Source organism: Camelus dromedarius, chromosome 16, assembly GCF_036321535.1.
Source record: "Camelus dromedarius isolate mCamDro1 chromosome 16, mCamDro1.pat, whole genome shotgun sequence".
In the NCBI taxonomy this organism is placed as follows: domain Eukaryota; kingdom Metazoa; phylum Chordata; class Mammalia; order Artiodactyla; family Camelidae; genus Camelus; species Camelus dromedarius.
In genome coordinates, this window is record NC_087451.1 from 20,577,701 (window position 1) to 20,599,599 (window position 21,899).

General features: G+C 40.8%; 1 protein-coding gene across 1 annotated transcript in view; it reads right to left on the minus strand.

Annotated features, from left to right (window-relative positions):
* STX8 (syntaxin 8) overlaps positions 1–21,899 on the minus strand; it is a 207,191-nt gene that overhangs the window by 155,684 nt on the left and 29,608 nt on the right. Inside the window, exon 5 of the mRNA XM_010991769.3 lies at positions 12,019–12,143. Within this exon, the coding sequence (XP_010990071.1) occupies positions 12,019–12,143 (125 nt within the window). The remainder of the gene's footprint in view (positions 1–12,018; positions 12,144–21,899) is intronic.

Below are 21,899 nucleotides of genomic sequence, written 5' to 3' on the forward strand. Positions count from 1 at the left end.
TAGCTAATCCCTCATTACTCTAACGACCTATTATAGTTAGTAATTCTGTATATTAAATTTTCCAACTTCAAATTTTTTTCTCCGGATTGGACCCAGGCTGACACATTTATAATAGTGAAGAATTGGAAACAATGTAATAATGCCCAAACTCAGATTTGTTTAAAAACAGAGTATAGCCTCACAGTAAAACACTATATTGGCCATGAAAAATGATACTGCATGTGTATACTTTGATTTCAAAAGAAATTTGATGTGCTATTAAGTAAAAAAAGCAGAATACAAAACAATGTATAGTAAAACAGCATTTTTGTTTTCAAAAATGTGTCACTTTCCTAGATTTTAAAACTTTAAAGAGAAAAGAACTCAAGTTACTCAAGATCTTCTCTTTAAAATTTGATTTTTTTTTTTTTTTGAATTGGGCAGTCTCAATCTCTTTGTAACTACTTTTTTCCTTTGCTTTCAGGTGCACTGGAAAGAACACTCTGAGGCTGAGTCCATAACTCTTTCCACCAAGCATTCTGCCAGATGAGAGTAACATGACATTTGTGGCTTCACTTGTTGATGGGGTTTTTTAAATGACTGTTTCACATGAAGGCATATCTACAAAAGCAGAAATCACAAAGGTCTTCTTGCCCAAGATCATATTAACATTTCCTTATACATTTTTTCCTCGTCTTTTTATGGAATTAAGCCATCACACTTAACTCGTTAATTCATCTGGAATTTATTTAGACTAATGGTGTGAGGTAAGGACCTCTTAGTAACATTTTTTGACACTCCATACTTTTTTTAACTATACAAATTACCTGGTGTCTCTAGGGATCATTCCAAGGGACCATTTTATAGCAAAATCACTTTATAATGAGGTCCTTTTGGTCTTTAGTAACAACTTCTTGGAGGGCCTCCAAGAGAAATCTATCATCAACCTAGTGCTGCTACAGGATGACCAATGTTCCAGTAAAATTCCAAATGCATCCCCAAAATAATCTATATATAGGACTGAGGGTCAAGTATCAATGTGAATTAAAAGGTAAAACAATATAAAAACAGAAAAGGAAATTCCTTTATGGTTTTCAACTAGGAAGAAAAATCATTCAAGTCCTGACGCTGATTCACCTAATACAGACATGAATTATGAGTGAAAAATACCTACGTTACACTCTTTCCTCTTAATGATGACTCGTTATCTGACTTAACTACCCAAAGGTTATCTTGCTAATGCAAAACAGAAAGTAGACGAAAAATTCTGCTCTACTTAAACCATTTCCATAAGAACTTGGCACCTCTTCACTATGTTTAGGTGCCACAATAAATTTTCATCCCATAGTTCAAAACTACAGAAGGTCCAGATAACAGAGATGCTGTGGATTTAATAGTAAACATATTGATGACTTGAACTGCTACAAGTCTTAAGGTAGCACTTCTAAGGGGAGGCAGTATGGTCATCTTAGAGGCAATGAACAAAATAGAATGCAGCTACTTGCAAAAATATAAATGATTATCAAGACCTGTGCAACAGTGATCCAGAACCATGTAAAACTACTATGATGTCATAATGGCAGCGCATTATTATTTCTCCTCTACCTTTTCTGTAGCCCAAGGCATTATGGTATCACAATAGATCATCTGCAATATACCACACTCTATTAATCATTCTTCAATTTTATGATGCTGTTAACTTTAAAAAAAAAAATGGATGACCATTGTGCTACACAGAATAATGGCCCCCCCGAACACATCCACATCCTCATCCCAGCAATCTGTGAAAACATGACCTTTCATGGCGAAAGAAACTTTGCAGATATGATTAAGGTTAAGGAATTTGAGATGGGAGATTATTCTGGATTATCCAAGTGGGCCCCATGTAATCACATGCGTCTTTAAAACAGAGACTCTTTCCCAGCTGTGATCAGAGGGAGCTAGGAAGAAGGGTCAGAGAGAGGCCACTTGCTAGCATCAAAGACTGAAGAACGGGTCCATGAGCCAAGGGATGTGGGCAGCCTCTACACGCTGGAAAAGGCAAGGGAATGAATTGTTCCCCAGAGCCTCCAAAAGAGAACCTAGCCCTGCCAGTACCTTGATCTGTATTGTAACATTACAATACACTTATTATTATAATATTTATTATTGTAATTGTATTGCCCAATAAAATCTGTATTGAACTTCTGACCTACAGAGCTGTAAGACACTAAATTCGTATTTTAAGTCACTAAGTCTATGCTAATTTATTCTAGCAGCAATAGAAAAAGAATAATTTTTGAAAAACCCCTGTGGAACAGTTAGGTGTTTAAATGTTTCCTATCTTAAGACCTTCAGTAAAACCACCTTCTAACTAAATATTACATAACTGTAGGAGGACGACCCGGTGGCTGTAGGTTAAACACAACAGGACAGTCATCATAATGTATTCTTGCCACAGATAACAAACTTGACTCTGATCAAGCCACTAAATCTAACTACCAATTTACAGAAAATTCACGGGACAGAGGAATACGTTAAACCATACATGAGGCTACAAACAGAAGGTCCAGATGGTTGGAAACTACAGGGAAAATGATCTTGTTTCCTCCAAAGAGAACACTGCAAAGAAAAAGGAGCTGGCAAAGGCACTTATCTATCAAAGAAACTTCAGGGACACATCGATTAGTTGTAACGTACACACCATATTCAGATCCAGAACTGAACAACCTAATAAAAACCCACCATGGGACAAGCAGGGGAACCTGAACACTCATTAGATACTCGATTATATTAAGGAATTACTGTCAACTTGGTGCTTATGGCCTTGTGGTTTTGGTTTGTTTTTTTTTTAAACAGTCCTTATCTTTTACAAACATACTTTAGAGATACATTCTCGAATATTCACCAGGGAAAGGATATCATGTCTAGGATTTGCTTCAAAAAATAATCCAGGGATGGGGAGATGGGCCGACACAGAGATGAAACCAGACTGGCTCTGAGATGACGATTGCTGAAGCAACTGATGGGTGAGGTGCAATCATTATTGTACTTTCTCCACTGTCATGTGCTTGAAATTGTCAGCAGCAGAAAGTTACCAACATTTTAACAATAAAACCAAGGGACATTGCTAAGAGCTGCCACCTCAGACCCTTGACTGAGCACGGGACCAGAGCCCCAAGGGCTGGGGCTGTGTCTTCTTTTCTTAGGTTCTCGTCCCGGTTCTGAGCCCACCTGGTGGGACAGAGCAAGCACTTAAAAAATGTGTTCACACCACGGAATGACTGCAGACTCTAGGTTTGCAGAAGAAAGAAATGCAGTCCCTGCGACACATACACGGAAGGGCCTCCGGTCAACACCAGATGGCCTCTGAGTTCAGGCAGTAGGAAGAGCAGCTGATGCCGCGGTGTTCGGTGCCGGAGAGAAGCAATGGAAACTCTCCCATCTGACACACAGAAGGGGCTCTCCCTGGATACGGGGAAGTAAGGAACGGACGAGGTAAGATGAGGTCAAGAGGGAGGAAGTTAATCATTACCTTGGAAAGACTCTTCGAGCAAGTTCTAAGAACAGGTGTTTTTGTTTTTAGATTTTGGGGGAAGGAACCCCAGATGAGGTGACAGCTACAGGAAGGCGTACCTTCAGAGAGAGTCGTCTGTGAAGTTATGACTGCACGGGTCCAATGACGAGCTGCAAAGAAGGGCCAGCATAAGGTGCAGCCTGGCCGGCCACCCGCCCCACAGCCGTTTCAGAGACCTGAGGAAGCAGAAACCCAGAACTAAGGCACCACCTTCCGCTACTGCAAAGGATGTCTGCAGACTATGGTAAGAAAAGACGGAGCTAAGTAAGAAGCCCCGGCAACAAGAGATGTCCCGAGGAAGCTCAGAGTGACACTCACACCTTCTCCAAGGCTCGCCGTCTGACTGAGACAAGGGTCCGCGCTCACCACAAACCCACCTTCCTTCCTTTTATCTCAGGGCTGTTTGAGGTGATCCAGTTACTGTCATCACCTCACCCATCTTCAGCTGAATGTCCATTTGTGCCTCAAAGTACGGCTTAAGCGGCCCAGAAGCTGAGACCGACAAACGGGCTGCGACCAGGGCTGACTTCCAGGTCGGGAAAGGAAGGCATTCACTGCCTCGAGTCTAAGCTCTGCGGGTGAGCCATTACCTGAGGATGATTTTCAAAGTGTTCTCTAAGGGTCAACCGAAGTACAGAAAGGCTAACAGACTCCACGGGCAAAAGGCAGTGAGAAATGACCCGTCAGGGCTCTGTATTTTTTTTCTAGCGCAGGACCTGCCAACGAAGCAGAGCTGTGTCAACCTCCGCACGGCACCAAGGCCCCTGAACAGAGAAAAGGTCCGTCGGGGTTTCGTGTAAAGATGACTTTCATTTCTGAGTTTATCCCTGAAAACCAGGATAAACCCTCCTGCTAGGGAGGCGGCAGGGACAGCGCCTTTGGAAACACAAAGGTGAGAGCAGAGAAACATACTGACCTGCAGTACGTGCCGCCGCCCTCCCCACCCGCCCGCACCCCCAGAGGCCGGCATCTCCCCACTCCAGAAGGTGTTTCTCCAAACGAAGCCCCTTCTCAGGGACAGGGAGACTTTCCCTGACTGAAAACAGCTTTTCTGGGCAAAAAGCAACAATGCCAGAAAATTCCTAAGTGCTAGCTAGCCAGACATTCCTTTCAGGAGCCATGAATCCTGCAGAATAAAGCACTGCGAGTGAAAGGCTGGGCTGCGTGCGAAGCGACACTGCTCTTAACTTCTTCACTTTGCTTCAGACACGACATGGGGCCGAGTCCGCAGAATTAGAGACACGGGCGGCTCAGTGTTTCATTTCATCCACAATTTCACGTGGAAAGGGAGTTTAAGATGGAGTTAGACTTCCACCTCTGGGCAAGATGAACTGACAGGGACCAGGTTTGCTTCCAGTCTGAAATAACTGGACAACAAAACACAACATAGAACTACAGGCAAAATATACAGAACACCAATTTCAAGATGCGGACGTCAGGAAACGAAGGTCAGCGGTCCCTGAGAGCTGGGTAACTAAGGACACGAGCTCTCTGACTGCCCCAGATCGTCCCCCTGAAAGGGTTCCCGGGCCACGGTGGGGAAGGCGGACCCCAGGTAGGGCCCAGCAGCCTCCCTGAGCTGAGAAGAATCCAAGTAGGTCCAGGTAGCCAGAGTAGGCAGCACACAGTGCCGGAGAGGAGAGAGCAGCCCAGAAGATCTGCACGGGGTCCACCTGGAGACCCCAGCTGAGTGCTGATCAGGGCAAGGGTGTGCGGAAACTAAACAAGGCTCAGTAAAGAACCACCTGAAAGGGTTCGAGGGAATGACCCTCTGAGCTCAGAGGGGTTGGTCATAGTTCCCATTCCCACGAACCAGGTCTCCTCATAGTTCACGGGGCATCAGACAGAGTATTCAGAATGGTTCTGGCACAGAAGTGAAGGAAATCACCTCTAGACTGGGGTCAGCAAGCATTTTTTATAAAGAGCCAGAGAGCAAATATCTTAGGTTTCGTGGTTCGCATGGTCTCTGGCGCAGCTATCCAGCCCTGCCGTTGTCACAGGAAAGCATCCGTAACTAACACACAAATGAATGAGCACGGTCGTGTTCCCATAAAACTTCACTCATGGACACTAAACTCTGAACATTATACCATTTTTACAAGTCCCCAAATATTCTTTTTTTTTTCAAGTATTCTTTTTTTGACCATTTTTCAACCATTTAAAAATAGAAACACCATTTTTAGCTTGCAGACCATACAAAAACAGGTGGTGGTCCAGATGTGGTCCATAGGTCATGGTTTGCTGAGACCTGCTCTAAAATAAACACTGCTCTGGTCAATGCAAGACCCAAATAACTACACCCTAGGAAAAAAAACTCAAGAATATTTTTAGAAAGACAAAAGTACCTAGTACTGAACAAAGAAAAACACTCACATCTGGTTTTCAGATGAGTATTTCCTCCATAAGAGTAGAAACAAGGCAAGATGTCTGCTGTCAACATCTCTACACTGTACCAGAGGTTGTGGCAAGCGTAATAAGGCAAGAAAGAGAAATAAAAGGCATCCAGATTGAAATGAAGAAGTAAAACCATACCAATGAAAAGGCAAAGACTAAACTACATATTGTCTACAAGAACCTCACTTTAAATATAAACAAACACAGATATTAGAAATAAATGGATGGACAAACATAGACCACACTGTCATCAAAAGAAAGCTAATTTCAGACAGAGCCGACCTCAAAGGAAGTAAACTTATCAAGGGTAAAGACATGCATTGCATAATGATAAGTGGGTCAGTTCTCCAAGACGACAACAATCTCTGACAAGTATGTACCTAACAGGAGAGCCTCAAACTACATGAGGCAAAACAAACTGATGGAACTGCAAGGAGAAATATGTAAGTCCACTGTCACAGCTGGAGACCTGGGCATCCCTCTATCCGAAATGGACAGATCCAGCAGGCACAGTTCAACTCAACACCATTATGATCAACCAGAAATAATGGACATCTATAGACTATTTTATCCAACAGCAGCAGAATACACATATTTTTCAAGCACACAGGGACATTCGCCAAGACAGACCACATTCTGAGACATAAAACATACCTTAATAAATTTAAAAGAACAGAAATCATATGTCTGCTTTCAGAATACAATGGAATTGAATGAGAAATCAGTAACATAAAGACAGATGGAAAATCCCAAAATATTTATTTGTTTAATATCTACATAACACATGATCAAAGAAGAAATCTCAAGAGAACTTTAAAAATATTCTGAACTAAATGAAAATGAAAACGCAAGTTACCAAAATTTATGAGACATAGCAAAAGCAGTGCATAGAGGGGGAGTTTATAGAATCAAATGCTTATATTAGAAAAGAACAAAGATCTAAGATCAATAGTCTAAGTTTCCACCTCAGGAAATGAGAAGAAGAGCAAATTAAATCCAAAATAAGCAGAATTAGAGGAGAAATCAATGACACTGAAAACAGGAAATTAAAAGAGAAAAATCAATGAAACTAAAACTGGTTCTTTGAAAAGATCAGTAAAACTGATGAGCCTCTAACCAGGCTAACTACCAAAAAAAAAGAAAAAAAAAAAAAGAGAGAGAGAGAGGACACAAATGACTAGTATCAGAATGAAAAAGTGGGCATCCCTCAGATCTCATGGACATTAAAATGGTAATAAAAGAAATGTTATGAACAACTTTATGCCCACAAATTTGATAACTTTAGATAACCAGTTCTTAAACGGACCAATTCCTTCAAAGACAGCAAGTTGCCAAAATTCACACAAGAAGGAACAGATAATCTGAGTAAGACTGTATTAAAGAAATTCAATTAGGAGCAACATGGATGGACCTAGAGATTATCGTATTGAGGGAAGTCAGTCAGAAAGACAAAGCATATGATATCACTTATATGTGGAATCTAAAAAAAAAAAAAAAAAAAAAGATACAAATTTTATTTACAAACCAAAAACAGACTCACAGACATAGAAAACAAACTATGGTTACCAGAGGGGAAAGAGCGGGGAGGGATAAGTTAGGGGGTGGGCATTAACAGACACATTTTATGGGGGAGGGTATAGCTCCAGGGGTAGAGCACACGCTTAGCATGCACAGCGTCCTGTGTTCAATCCCCAGTACTTCCTCCAAAAATAAATAAACCAACCCAATTACCTCCCCCTCAAAAAAGAATTTTAAAAAGATACACTAAACTTAAAAAAAAAAAAGACATTTTACTATATATAAAATAAACAGCAAAGACCTACTGTATAGCACAGGGAACTATATTCAATTTCTTGTAATAACATACAACGGAAAAGAATCTGAAAAGGAGTAAATAAATATCTATACATATCTGAATCACTTTGATGTATACCTGAAACTAACACAACATTGTAAATCAATTATACTTCAATTAAAAAATTTTTAAAATTAAATATGTATTGATCTGTAAATAACTTGATAAATCATGAAGGTGGCTGAGTGCAGATTATTACTGATTGTTAGGATGGAGTGGTGACTTCCAAGGTCCTTACACACAAAACAAGGAACTAGAAGTCTAGCAAGGACTTTTTAGGTACAACACCAAAGGCACAATCCATGAAAGAAATAATTGATAAGCTGGATTTCATTAAAATTTAAAACTTCTGTTCTGTGAAAGACACTGTCAAGAAAATGAGAAAACATGCTATATAGACTTGCAAAAAATATATCTAATAAAGGAGTGTCATCTAAAATAAACAAAAAAAAGTCTTAATGGACCAAAGATCTTAACAGACCTCACCAAAGAAGGCATACAGATGGCAAATAAGCATTTGAAAAGATGCTCCGCATCATATGCTATGAGAGACATGCAAATCAAAACAGCAAGATACCACTACACATCTATTAGAGTAGCCAAAACCTGGAAACTGACATCAAATGCTGACAAGAACACAGAGCAACAGGAACTCTCATTCTTTGCTGGTAGGAATGCCTAATGGTACAGCCACTCTGGAAGATAGTTTGGTGATTTCTTACAAAACTAAACATATTCTTACCATACGATCCAGCAACTACACTCCTTCGTGTTTACCCAAAGAGTTGGAAACTTACATGCACAGAAAAACCTGCACACAGATATTTACAGCAGCTTTTTCACAACTGCCAAAACACAGAAGCAACCCAGATGCCTTTCAGAAGGTGAATGGATAAACCTGGTACATTCAGATAATCAAAAATTCTTCAGTGCTAAGATGAAATGAACTATCAGGCCTTGAAAAAGCATGAAGGAAACTTAAATGCATATTACTAAGTGAAAGAACCCAATCTGAAAAGTCTACATACTGTATGATTCCAATCACATGACACTCTGGAAAAAGCAAAACTATGGAGATGGTAAAAAGATCAGAGATTGCCAAGAGTTGAGAGATGAGGAAGGGATAAACAGGCAGGGCACAGATTTTTAGGGAAGCGGAAATACTCTGTATAATACTCTAATGATGGATATATGTCATTATATATTTGTCCAAACCACAGAATGCACAACACCAAGAGTAAACCCTAAAATAAACTACAGACTTTGTGTGATTATGATATCAATGTAGGTTAATTAATCCTAACAAGTATACCATTCTGGTGGGAGATGTTCATAATGGGGGAAGACTATGCATGTGTGGGGAAAGGGGTTATATGGGAACTCTCTGGACCTTCCCCTAAATTTTGCTGTTGACTTAAAACTGCTCTGAAAAATGAAATCGTTTTTTAAAAAGTAAAACTATCTTTATCCATAGATGGCATGACCATTTGTATTGAAAACCCTACAGATTCTACAAGAAAGCTGTTAATAAATTAGTGAATTTAGCAAGGCTGCATGGTCCCAGATCAATATATGAAAACCAATTATATTTTTATATAGTAGCCACAATCAGAAATAGAAATTTTTAAATGCTATTAATAAGAGAATTTAAAAATATGAAATACTTAGGAATGAATATGACAAAAGATGTAGAGATGTGCACAGGAGAAACCACAAAACATTGTTAAGAAAAATTTAAGATGACCTAAATAAATGGAGAGATATACCATATTCATGGATCAGAAGACTCAATATTGTTAAGATGTCAATTCTCCTCAAATTAATCTAAAGGTGCACTGTAATCTCAATCAAAATTCCAGAAGGCTTTTTTGTAGAAATTAAAAGCAGATTCCAAAATTCATATGGAGATGCAAAAGATCTAGAATGGCCAGTAACATTTTTGAAAAAGAACAAAGTTGGAAGACCTAGACTACCTGATGTAAAGACTTACGGCAAAGGTACAATAATGGAGACAGTATGTCATTGATGTAAAGATAAAAAAATGGACAAATGGAACTGAGGGGGAGACCAGAAGTAGGCCCACAACATATATGGTCAATGGATTTCTGACAATAGCAGAGTAAGTCAGTAGAGACTTACCCCTCACCGCCAAACGGTGTAGGAACAAACAGATATTCAAATGCAAAAAAAAAAAAAAAAAGAAAGATTTTTTTGAATTTCTATTTATACCTTGCTATGTAAAAAACCAATTCAAAGTAGATCATAGATCTAATGTAAAACCTAAAACTATAAAAGTTCGAGAAAAAAATAAAGCAGCAAATCTTTGTGGGTTTAGGTAATCAAAGATCTCTAATTGGAGTTCATTAAAATTAAGGACTTCTGCTCTTTAAAGGATATCGTTAAAAGAATGAAAAATACAAGCCATAGATGGGGAGGAAACATTTGTAAGACATATATATATCTCTCTGAAAAATGACATATAAAAGGATTTACTTTTTAAAATTCTTATAACTCAGTAATAAAAGACAAACAACCGAATTAAAAACAGACCAACAATTTGAGTAAACACTTCATCGAAGAAGACATGCTGATGACAAGTAAGTATATGCCCAGGCTCACTGGTCATGAGGGAGATACATATTAAAACCACAATGAAATGCAACTACCCACCTGCCTAAAATGAACAAGACTTTCTATAATAAGCTTTGGTGAAGATCTGAAGCAATTAGAACACAGAAGTTCTTCCGGCGGTGACGTTAAAATTGTACAGTCACCTTTGAAACTAGTTTGCCAGTTTCTTTAGAAGTTAAACATGGTGGGGAGGGTATAGCTCCGCAGTAGAGCACGTGCTTAGCATGCACAAGGTCCTGGGTTCAATCCCTAGTGCCTCCATTAAATAAACCTAATTATCCTCCCCCGCCAATGTGATACAGTAAAAAAAAAAAAAAAGAAAGAAACAGAATTATATTAAAGAAAAAAAAAGTTAAGTGTGTAACTATTAGATGATGCAGTCATTCCACTGGTATTTACCTAAGAAAAATGAAAACATATGTCCATACAAAGACTTGCACATGAATGCTCACAGCAGTTCTATACATAATAGCAAAATATGCATCAACAGGTGAACGGATATACACATTGTGGTCAATTTATACAAGGGATACCATAATGTAAGAGAAGGAAATACTGGCCCATGGAACACCATGGATGAATATTTAAATAACTGCATTTAAATAACTACAGACTTCCTCCCCCTCCAAACTGCACCATCCCATTTATACAGAATTATAGAAAACAGAAACTAATTTATAGCAACAGAAAGCAGGTCAGCAGCTATCTGGGGATGTGGGAGAGACCACTGTAAGATCTACAAAGGGACATGAAGAACACTGTTGGGAGTAATGGTTTTGTTTATTATTATGATTGCAGTGATGGTTTCACGGGCGTGTACGTACGTCAAAGCTCACTGAATCACACACTTGACGTGTGCTACTTACGATGTCAACTATACCTCCACAAGGCTTTTTCAAAAAGCAGAATTAGAAAGAATAACGTCTGTAACACTGACATCAAAAAACGTCTATGACACAAGTTTAAAAAAAAAAAACCTTGTGGAATTATCTGTATCATGATCCTACTTACGTAAAATATATATGTACTTATACTGAATGTACAGTAATGTATGTACATGCAGAGACAAAAGCCTGAGGAAATACATATTATTAATCTGTCTATGGTTTGAGATTGGAGAAACAATACAGACAGCTTTCCTTTTATATATCCTGATATTGTTTAAACTTTATATAACAATCATGCATTACTTCTGAAATTAAAAATAGAAGAAATCAGCAGGTTTAAAAGCCACTGGGCAAGATGAACTTGAAGGTAAGAGCCAAACTGACTTATTCTACACAAGAGAAAGATGGAGGCTTTTCTTTGGAGAATGATTCCCAATCGTGGAGAAAAGTAAGGGGGCACATGCCTCAGAGTCACTGGGGTGATGGGACTCAGAGCTGCCAGCTTTCTCCCTCTCCCAGTGGAGAATCCCTACTTCCACGAGCGACCTCGATGGATGACAGCACCTGTCTGTCTCAGGCACCCTGAGGCACAAATCACCAAGAGCTCTAAAGGACCACCAGGGTTCCCTCCCATTTTCAGTGGGTAGAAGGAACATGTAAGACTGTGGTCCTCTCTGACACGGTTTCTCAGCCCGCACTCTTGGTGTATTCGGTACCTTGGATAATTTGCTGCTGCTGTTGCCGGATTTCATCAAAACCCAAGCCTCTGGTCTCCTCAGGCTCCTCGAAAAGCCAAGGGTTGGGGACTCCTCGCTTAGCCCCTCCAGTCATCAGGCTGGACCTATGAACAAGATTAAATGCGTTACATAGCTCAAAAAATACAGCTCTGCTGCAAATCATTCCCACAAGTGCGGAGGTGGCCGGCTTCGCAGGCTTTGAAAATTCAATTCGACCACAATTTATTGCATCCTTCGTGGATGCCAGCAGCTGCGTTCAGTGCTGGAAGAGACGCAAGGATGCATAAGGCTGGCCCCCGGGAGAATTCCAGCCTGTCACAGGCTACGTGGCACCAAAGGCACAAATATTAATTCTCAAGAAGATGCAATGTTATAACTACAGGTTACGGCATTGAAAAAAATGAGCATTTAATTTCTTATTAAAGGGTATGGCTGCTTGCACATAGAAACCCATGCAGGGTTTCAAAACCAATTTTATGAATGTAACGTAACATTTATAAGATAAATTCTGAATTATCAATCTTAATCTTTACTCCCTCTTGCAACACACATGCCCCTTCTGCACCAGACACATTGGACTCCTTGCTGGCTGAGGGACAGGGGACATACATTTCCAGCCCCAGTTCCGTGATTACAGAACAATTCTCATCTCGAGTATCTCCTCTTGGGTCTCCACCTGCCCACTTTCTGTCCAAGCTGCAGGGATCACCTTGAGGAAACCATCTCTGACCACTTCCACTCAGATGTGAACAGTCACTCACTTTACAGCATGGTTCACAGGACTCATTTTAAAGTGACGGTAAGGACGATGGTGACGTGACAGCAGCAGCAGCAGGAACAACACTACTTAACGGGCGGTCAGCACCCCTACGTACAAGCATGGCTCCAGGCGATTTACACATATTCGCTCATGGCTCCATTTTTTTGGTAATTCTTGGAGAGCCCTTTTCACATTTCTCGTGTTGTCCAGAAATGACCACTACCCTACTGCTTAACCTTTTATAAAGATAACCCTCGTGTCTACTACACAGAGGCAGGAACTGAAACCACCCTGGACTGGACCAGACTCTGCTCGCCAACATGGAGTGAGTAGCTGTGGGCAGAAGCCCAAATCCTGGCTCTTCCACCTACCAGCAACACACAGAGAGCAGTTTCTGCCGCCGAGGGCTGCTGGGGGTTAAATAAAAGACTCATTTATTCAAAAAACACAACAAAATCCAGGCAGAGCACGTCCCCCACCTTCCCACCTCACCCTGATTTGGAAAATCACTGACTGTCAAATTTCTCTCTACCCATCATTCAGGCTCCCCGTCTGCATTTAAGGCTTTTCCCTCTGGGAACTTCAGCTGCGAACTCCATTCCAAACCCGACACATCCAAAATCGAATTCACTGCTTTCACCCCGTAAGTGTTGCTTCTCCTCTCCTCTCTATTTCGGTTAGCAGCACCCCTGTTTCCCAAGTCGTCCAAACCTTTCTTCCAAGCTTCCTCCCCTCACCCCAATGACCCTTCGCCATGTCTCATCCATCGCCAAGGCCTCCCTCAGAGGTGGTTCTCAAGCCCAGGCCCCACTTCCATTCCATGCTGGTGCTGCCTCAGCTCAGAACCTTGTCATCTCTCGTGCAGAAGATGGTCCCCGCCTCTGACCAGGCCCCTTGTGCCCATTCAGATCATCTGATCCTCAGGGGCCAGAATTATCTTTCTAAAACAGACATCCCCCCTACTTTAAAACTTCTATGACTCCCCAGAAGCTCCGGATCAAGCTGAAGCTTTACAACACGGCCCCAGTGATCTCTGCAACGTCACCTCCCAGTACCCTCTTCCATACCCCACTCTTCCTTCAGCCCTACGGACAGCTCACCACTTCTCAGACAAAGGCACAAACTTTCACACTCTCATGTTTTTGTATGAGTCTGGAGGGTCCCCACCCCCACCCCTTTGTCCATCTGGCAAAATTCTCTTCATCCCCTAAGGCTCAAGTCAGATGTCACTTCTGCTGTTTAGTCTTTCCTGATTCCCATCCCCACCCCCCTTCCCTTGCATCAATCACTCCCTGGTGCTCCCAGGGCACTTTGTTCAAAACCTCCAATGTGGCATTGATCAAGCAGGGTTGTAGTTAGTTATTTACTCATCTGTCTCCCTTCCTAAGTTATGAGCCCTGTACGGGAAGAGGCCACAGGACAGTCATGTTTATATCCCAAGCACCAGAAAAACAGTTCCTCGGGGTATGCTGGCGAGTAAGCCTTCAGTACGTGCTTCTGAAACAGAGCTAGGAAAACCACCAGGCTTTCGCAGCAAGAGAGACGAAATGAGAGGAACATTTGACTTGTTTTTTCTTTATTTAAAAGGTGGAAGAAAACTTAATCAACTGCTACCTGCCTTCAAACAGTTTACAGCAAAGGCTGATGTTGTCAAGCAGGTGGAGAGAATCTTACTTGAAGGGGAATTCCCTCCCTAGAACACCTTGCAGCTCAAGCCCGCTTTTGGAAAGACAATGAAGGAGTGTTTCTCCTTTGAAAAGTAAGTGAAAGAAAGGAAACGCTAAATACTAAATACTCTGCTAAAAGCTAAATATTCTGCTTCAGAGGTGAGGGTCAGCTTGCAATGTTTTAAAAAAATAAATCATCATTTTATCCATATTCTTTCAAGATGGAACTTATCTAATAAATGGAACTTATCAAACAAATGCCATGTTACTAAACAGGTTGGATTTACCAAGATTTTTCCAAAAAGTTTCATAGTCACTTCTGACAAGATAAAAATATTTCATTTTCATTCCCCAAAACAAATGATGCGCATTATTGAGTTATAATACCGGGAAGAGGAAGATAATCCATGTTTGTCTGCTGACAAATGTGGCTGAAGCTGGTTAGAGTTAACCAGAGGGAAAGTGAACTGAATTCTCATCAACTGAGTACAGAATTGGAAAAGCAACGAATTCCAAGAAGTAGCTTTTCTTAGCATTTTAAAAAGATGTCAAAGTGACTATGTAAAATGTTTGTTTTGTCTGAAAAAACATCCGTGTTTGAGTATTCACAGACCACACAGAGGTTTGCAGTTAGGACTAGAGACATTTCTGGGGTGTCAGTGAACTGAATTGAGTCTGCAAAGCTTTGTAACTAGACTTGCCTGTAGATGTGAAAAGGCTGCCATGGTATGAAAGGGTAATTCCTTCCTCAAAACTTTTTTGGGTAGTTTCTTTCCATGAATAAAAACATGCACAGAGGCTCAAACTTCAATCAGAAATAGTTTCTTTGACATAAATTCTTTAGAGGCAAAAATCTGGCAACAATATCCATCCAGACTGGATTACACTGGGGAGATGCCGCAGTCAGGGAGGTAGACCAGAAGGCTAGTGCGCTTCAGGCAGAAGGTGATGGGAGTCTGGGTGAGGGAAGTGACGAGACAGAACAGTGAGGAAGGGCAAGTCAAAGGAAAGCTCCACAGTGCTGGGGAACAGAACGGATATAGTGCACAAAGATTTCCAAACTGGGTGACTCGGAGAACTGACACAACTTCGGGAAATCTTTCATTTCCTTTCGGGATTTTCTCCAGTTTCAACATAGCTCCCAATAACAACCCCAAGGTAAAACTGCTCCTTCAAGGTCACAATCTGTGGACCTATGGCTATTTCGTGCATATTTACAGACAGCTCACTTCTTTAAGTCTAGTACTCTGTCTAATTCTTTTTCTGTATTCCATCCACCTATTTGATCCATCCTTCCTGCAAATACTTACTGAGTGCCTTCTCTGTGACAGCCCTAATCCAGGGGCTTGAAAATCAACAAGAGACAAATATCTGAGCTCGGGGAGCTGGTACTCCAGGGACAAAAATGCCTAACACTGTGCCTTTTGCAAAGTAAATACTCAAAATAATTCTGTTGTTGCTGTTAAATTGAATCAATAGTCTTTATTGTGTTTCAGTCCAGAACACTAAGAACTCAAACAAGGAAAATCTCTTACATATCATCCAAGAAAAGTCTTGCCATAGCATCTTTAAAATCTACCACAATCAGGGGGGATGGTATAGCTCAGTGGTAGAGCACATGCTTAGCATGCACAAGGTCCTGGGTTCAATCCCCAGTACCTCCATTAAAAAAATTAAGTAAATAAATTAATAAACCTAATTATTTCCCTCCTTCAAAAAATAAATAAAACAAATAAATTCTAAAAAATAAAATAAAATCTATCACAATCAAGTAATTTCCTAATTTTCAACCAATCTCATTTTTTCCCCTATTCATTGATGGCCAGATGTACCAACAAAAAGCTTTAATGTTAAATTTAAAACTTAACAAAGCAGCTCACAGAAGAACAGAAATGCAGGGTGGAAAAGGCCATAAGAAGTCACTATTTTGGCCTCTGACCTGAATTTGGTAAATCTCTGTGTGCTATTCTTGAGTCAACCAGGCAATCTAAAATCAAGCAAATAAAGCCAAAAGGAACAATTCTTTACCTCAAGTGGGACTGTCATGGTGCCTGAAAAGTAGGAGGGCAGGAAGAGGTAATATACAAAAACCTAAAGATTCTAAGTGAAAGATGAGTTAGCCACTCTGCCACGTTTATGGTGACTGAGCGCCATCTGCTGGCTAGCAATTAAAGTTCAACTACAAAAATAAACATCAAGCAATCCAATCATTATCATTTACTGCAAGCAGCTCCTTTATTACACAATGCAGTCTTCAAAACACGTTTAGAAACAGAAAGAGTGAAAGTCAGCAAGATGCTTACATATTATGAGGGAGTTTCTGCAGTGCCTTTTGGACCATTTGCAGTAACAAATGCTCGACATCTCCTTTCACTTTGTTCTTCACAACTAAACACACTTAGATGACAAATCCAATGAGAGCCCACCTGAGGCTGACAATTTGCATTTAGGCATCAGGCATGCCCCGTGATTTCCATCTCTGTCTCAACTCTTACTGTTTTCCCCTTTATTGTATTGGTTTCCATTCTCGCTCATCATAAAATAAAGATAAGATGCACTAGGATATTCAACTAATTGTGCAAATTAACACTGTTCTCTGGACATCTGATGCAAGTCTACTAAAATGAAATTATTGGCTGGCAGGGAAAATTAAACACCACAATGTTTAAGCTCTACAGTGTTAAAAATTCTATGGGAGCAGAATTTTATATTTGTCAACTGATGTACAAAAATCCAAATTTGGCATTAAAAGACTGCTGAAGGGTGTCAATGAATAATGTACACACACTCAAGATGCACAAAGGCCAACGACCGCCCGTACAGTCATCATTTCCACCTCAGTAACCTTGCTTCTTACCAATTCATCAAATTCATATCTAAAAACTCAATGATATGGGCACCCATGCTTTTAACCATGGCGTCCTCTCCCTGTGAGGGCAGGGCCCAGGAATCTGTAGGCTCCCTTGGGTGATTTTTATGCAACCAGCTGGGAACCAAAATGCAGACTGGTATGGAAAACACAGGTCTAGAAAGTGGAGGGTTAAAGAAAGAGGGAAACCATGGGGGGACAAATTCCACTCACTCCACAAGGGCGATCTCAAGTCTTATTTGCTGCAGGGTCTTCTCAACTTCCTCCCCCTCCCATGGATCTCCCTTTCCCGATCTCCTAGACCACTCACGGCCCGTGCCACAGAATTCGGCACTTACTTATAAGCCATCATGTGCCGATCTCTCGTTGTTTTGCGCAGGATAGAAAGACACACCACTCCTGGACTCCCCTCTGCTAAGATCAGTGACAGCAAGTGTTCTGGAATGTTTATAAAGCACTTTACAAAGGCATGGATATGCCCCTTCACATGTATTATCTCATCTGAACTTCACATGCTTTTTTAATAGCTATATTCATTTGCTCAACAGCACTTTGGAACAAATATTTGATAAGCATCCACTTTGTTCTACATATTGTTCCAGGTGCTGGGAAGAGTGAGGGGACAGCAGAGAACGAGACAGAATTCTCACTCCTGCACACACAGAATGTATAAGCTAGGGAAAGAGGCAGTTACTAAACAACCAAGTATGTCACTGGATGTGGACACCCCTACATGTAGAAAATTATTTTCTAAGAAAGTGACTTTCTTCCTGAGAATATGGAAAATAAATACAAGTTTAAAGGAGGGAACTCGCACTCCCCGAAGTCCTGAAGCCTAACCATCTAAGCCACTATTAATGTTTGTTCTAATATATATGCTGTATACAGAGTGTCTATAGAAAGATATGATAGAAGTTTACTACAAAATTAGGATAATATTCATCATAGCATTTTGAACATCACATCATTTTGAGGAGTCATGATTGTCTGCATTTTACAGAAAACGAAATGAAGTCAAAATTCAAACCCAGGTTTTCTAACCCTAAAGCCTTCGTTCCTTCCACAGAATTACCCGTGCAATGTTCGCACTCCTCACCTGGACCGAATGGAAGTGGGTAATGCCATCGACTGGGTGTGAGGAACAGGAGGAGGGCAAAGTACTCAAAGCCCGTGAGGAAGAACAGATGAGGGTCCTCAAGGAACCAAAATTCAGAGGAACGCCTGAGAAACCCAACCCATGGCCAAGGAGGGGAAGACACGCTCTGCTTCTTTTTCTGGCACTAATCCATCGCTGACATGGCGACAGTCTCACCTACAAACCTAAAAAGTAACCCCTTCTCTGCCAACCTTGAAGATTATTATGAGGGTCAAAAAAAAATAATGTCTTTGAAAAGTACTTGGTAAACAGAGAAGAGGGGGAGGAATAGAAAATCTTCTCTTTTTCATCAACCAGAAAATATTTTTTCCAGTTTCTTTACAATTTTTACTTCTAAAAAGCACAAGGTGGGAAGTATTACAGAGGCCTTAAAAAAAATCAACTAACTTACAATACAGTGTGTATCGGTAACTCCTCTTTCTTCCAGGCTTATTCACAGCCTGGATTTTTTTTTTTTCCTTTTTCAATTCCCAAAGGAGCTGTATAACTTAAAACTAATGCATGCAGAAATCTGTTTATTTTCTCCATCAAAAGTCACAACTATCCCAGGAGCCAAGGACTGCAATTCAAAACAAGATACCACTTTTCACCCATCACATCAGCAAAACCCAACCAGTTCTGCGATACCCGCTGACAGCTACGCGGCAGGGCAGTCAGCTCTCCCGTACGTTGTCAGAGGAAACATCAAACGCTACAACCCACGAAACAGACACGGCTGGAGCTGTTACACTTTGAACACCCGTGCTTTTGCCCCAGTAACCCCACTTAGGGGACTATGTCCTATAGAAATAGAAGCCACTTTCTTTATGGATATTTACTGCAGCCTTGTTTGTAATGGCAGAAAACTAAATGTCCCCATATCCATCAAGTGGGCGGTGGATGGAAAAATAACCGCCTATTTATAGTGTGGAATAACATAGCTATAGAAAAGAATTTAGTTAGATCTATTGATTTGGAGGGATGCCCAAGTATAAGATAAAAAAAAGTAAATTAGAGTCATATGTATAGTAAAATCCTGTTTTCATTAAAAAAAAAAAAAAGGAAAGGAAACCTCATCTCTGTGTAACTGTATTTATAAATATTTGTGTGAGCACAGACAAATGCGGGCAAGTTAACACGGGTTACTTCAGGAGAACGGGACTGGAGGGAAAGAAAGGGGGAGAGGGTATTAACTTGGGGGTTATACCACAGGATGGTCTGACTTGTTCTAATGAGCAGGTACCTTGTTGATAACTTGTTTTAAATCCCATTAAAGATGAGTCTTTTCCCCAGGGAGGGAGGGGTGTGGAATTAGTGGAGGGCAGACAGTACGGCAGCAAAGACCCACAAATGCAAAGACAACTTACGTGGAGACGATTAGAGGCACTGAAAACATATCCCTTCTTCCAAAGTTAAACATAGGAAGGAAAATCCAAAGGAAAGAAAGGCCGAAATCAAAAAAGAATAAAATAACGCCATTTGCAGCAACGTGGATGGCCCTGGAGATCGTCATTCTAAGTGAAGTAAGCCAGAAAGAGGAAGAAAAATACCATATGATATCACTCATATGTGGAATCTAAAAAAACACAAAAAACAAAAAAAAAAAGACACAAATGAACTTATTTACAAAACAGAAACAGACTCACAGACATAGAAAAAACTTATGGTTACCAGAGGGGAAGGGGGTGGCGAGGGATAAACTGGGATTTAGAGATTTTCAGATACAAACTACTATATGTAAAATAAACAAGGTCCTGCTGTGCAACACAGGGTACTCTATTCAATATCTTGCAGTAACCTATAATGAAAAAGAATATAAAAAGGAATATACGTAGGTGTATGGATGACTGAAACATTATGCTGTACACCAGAAATTGACACAACATTGTAAACCGACTCTACGTCAGTTTAAAAAAAAATAAAGAAAAAAAGAAATGCCAAAATCAAACATCTTTTTCCAGGGGAAAAGAGCAATGGAAGAGAAAAATGTGGCAGAAAAAGGCAAGGAAGGAAGACGAAAGGAGGAGAAAGAAACAAGAATACACAGCTTGCGGGTGGGGCAAAGGTCTACGGAGAGGCACCAAGGAGGTTTACAGTGACAGGCAGGTTGCAGGGACCCGGAGGGAGAGGGTGAAGAGTAAAGAGAGGAATGGACAGAGAGCGACTCCTCTTCCAAGGTTGGGCAGTGCAAGCTATCTCAACATTCTCTCCTCACTCTCGGAGGAGAAAAACCCTAACCTGTCAAAATCTGGACATTGAGAAGGTCTGAGGAAGTCTCCCCTTCTACTGGCTTACATCTCCATCTGGTGGTCTGTTCGGGACATAGCCATGTGTGTGTGCGCGCACATACATGTACACATACATGTACATATGGATGCATGGATATGTGTCTAAGTATATACACATATGTACACTTATACTTAAGTACACATGGTTATATGCAGATACATCTATTATATACATATGTAATATATATACATTACTTGCTGTACTTACATACTGCACATATATACAAGTATACATGTGTATATATGTGTACACTCACGTGTACATATATATACATATGTATTATATAAAAATATATGTGTGTACTTACATATTTTTAGAACTTTTTTTAATTTGTATTTTTTTTCAGGGGGGAAGTAATTAGGTTTATTGTTTTAATGGAGGTACTCGGGATGGAACCCAGGACCTCATGCCTGCTAAGCATGCGCCTTGCCACTGAGCTATACCCACCCCCTCTATATTTTTAAATTCAAGTAGAACATATAAACAAAAAAAATCAGTGTACGGCTCAAAGATAATTCACAAAGTGAACAACCTCAGTTAATCACTACCCAGGGCAAGAAACAGAGCGTCAGCAGAGCCCCAGGACCTCCCGTGACCCCCTTCAAGTCACCACTCCCCTCAGGGAATCACTTTTGTGATTTGCACCACCATCTATAAAGGCTTGCCTTCTCAGGAATGAAATCGTGTACTCTGTACACTTCTGTCTGGCTTATTTCGCTCACTGTTATGCTTGTGAGCTGCACTGACACTGTGTGGTGTGTGGCTGTGGCTGGTTCCCTCTCATCAGCTGTGTAATATCACTGTATAAACGTGCCGCCGTGTATTTACCCACTGCAGTGTTGACACCCCGTGGGGTGTTTCTGGGTGGGACTATTTAGAAGGATGCTCCATACAGTCTTACACACGTCTTTTGTCCAGTTCAGTTTTAGGAGACACAGTCAAACAGCTTCCCAGACTGGGTGTACAGCTGACAGCCCCACCTCGGGTACACGAGCACTCCAGTAGCTCCACACCCTAGCAGCTCCTCACACGTCTGCCGTTTTAATTCCAGCCATTCTGGCAGGGGTAACGGTATGACTTCATAGTTTTAGTTCTCAATTTCCTGATGACCAGTGAAGCTGAACACCATTTCAACAGCCA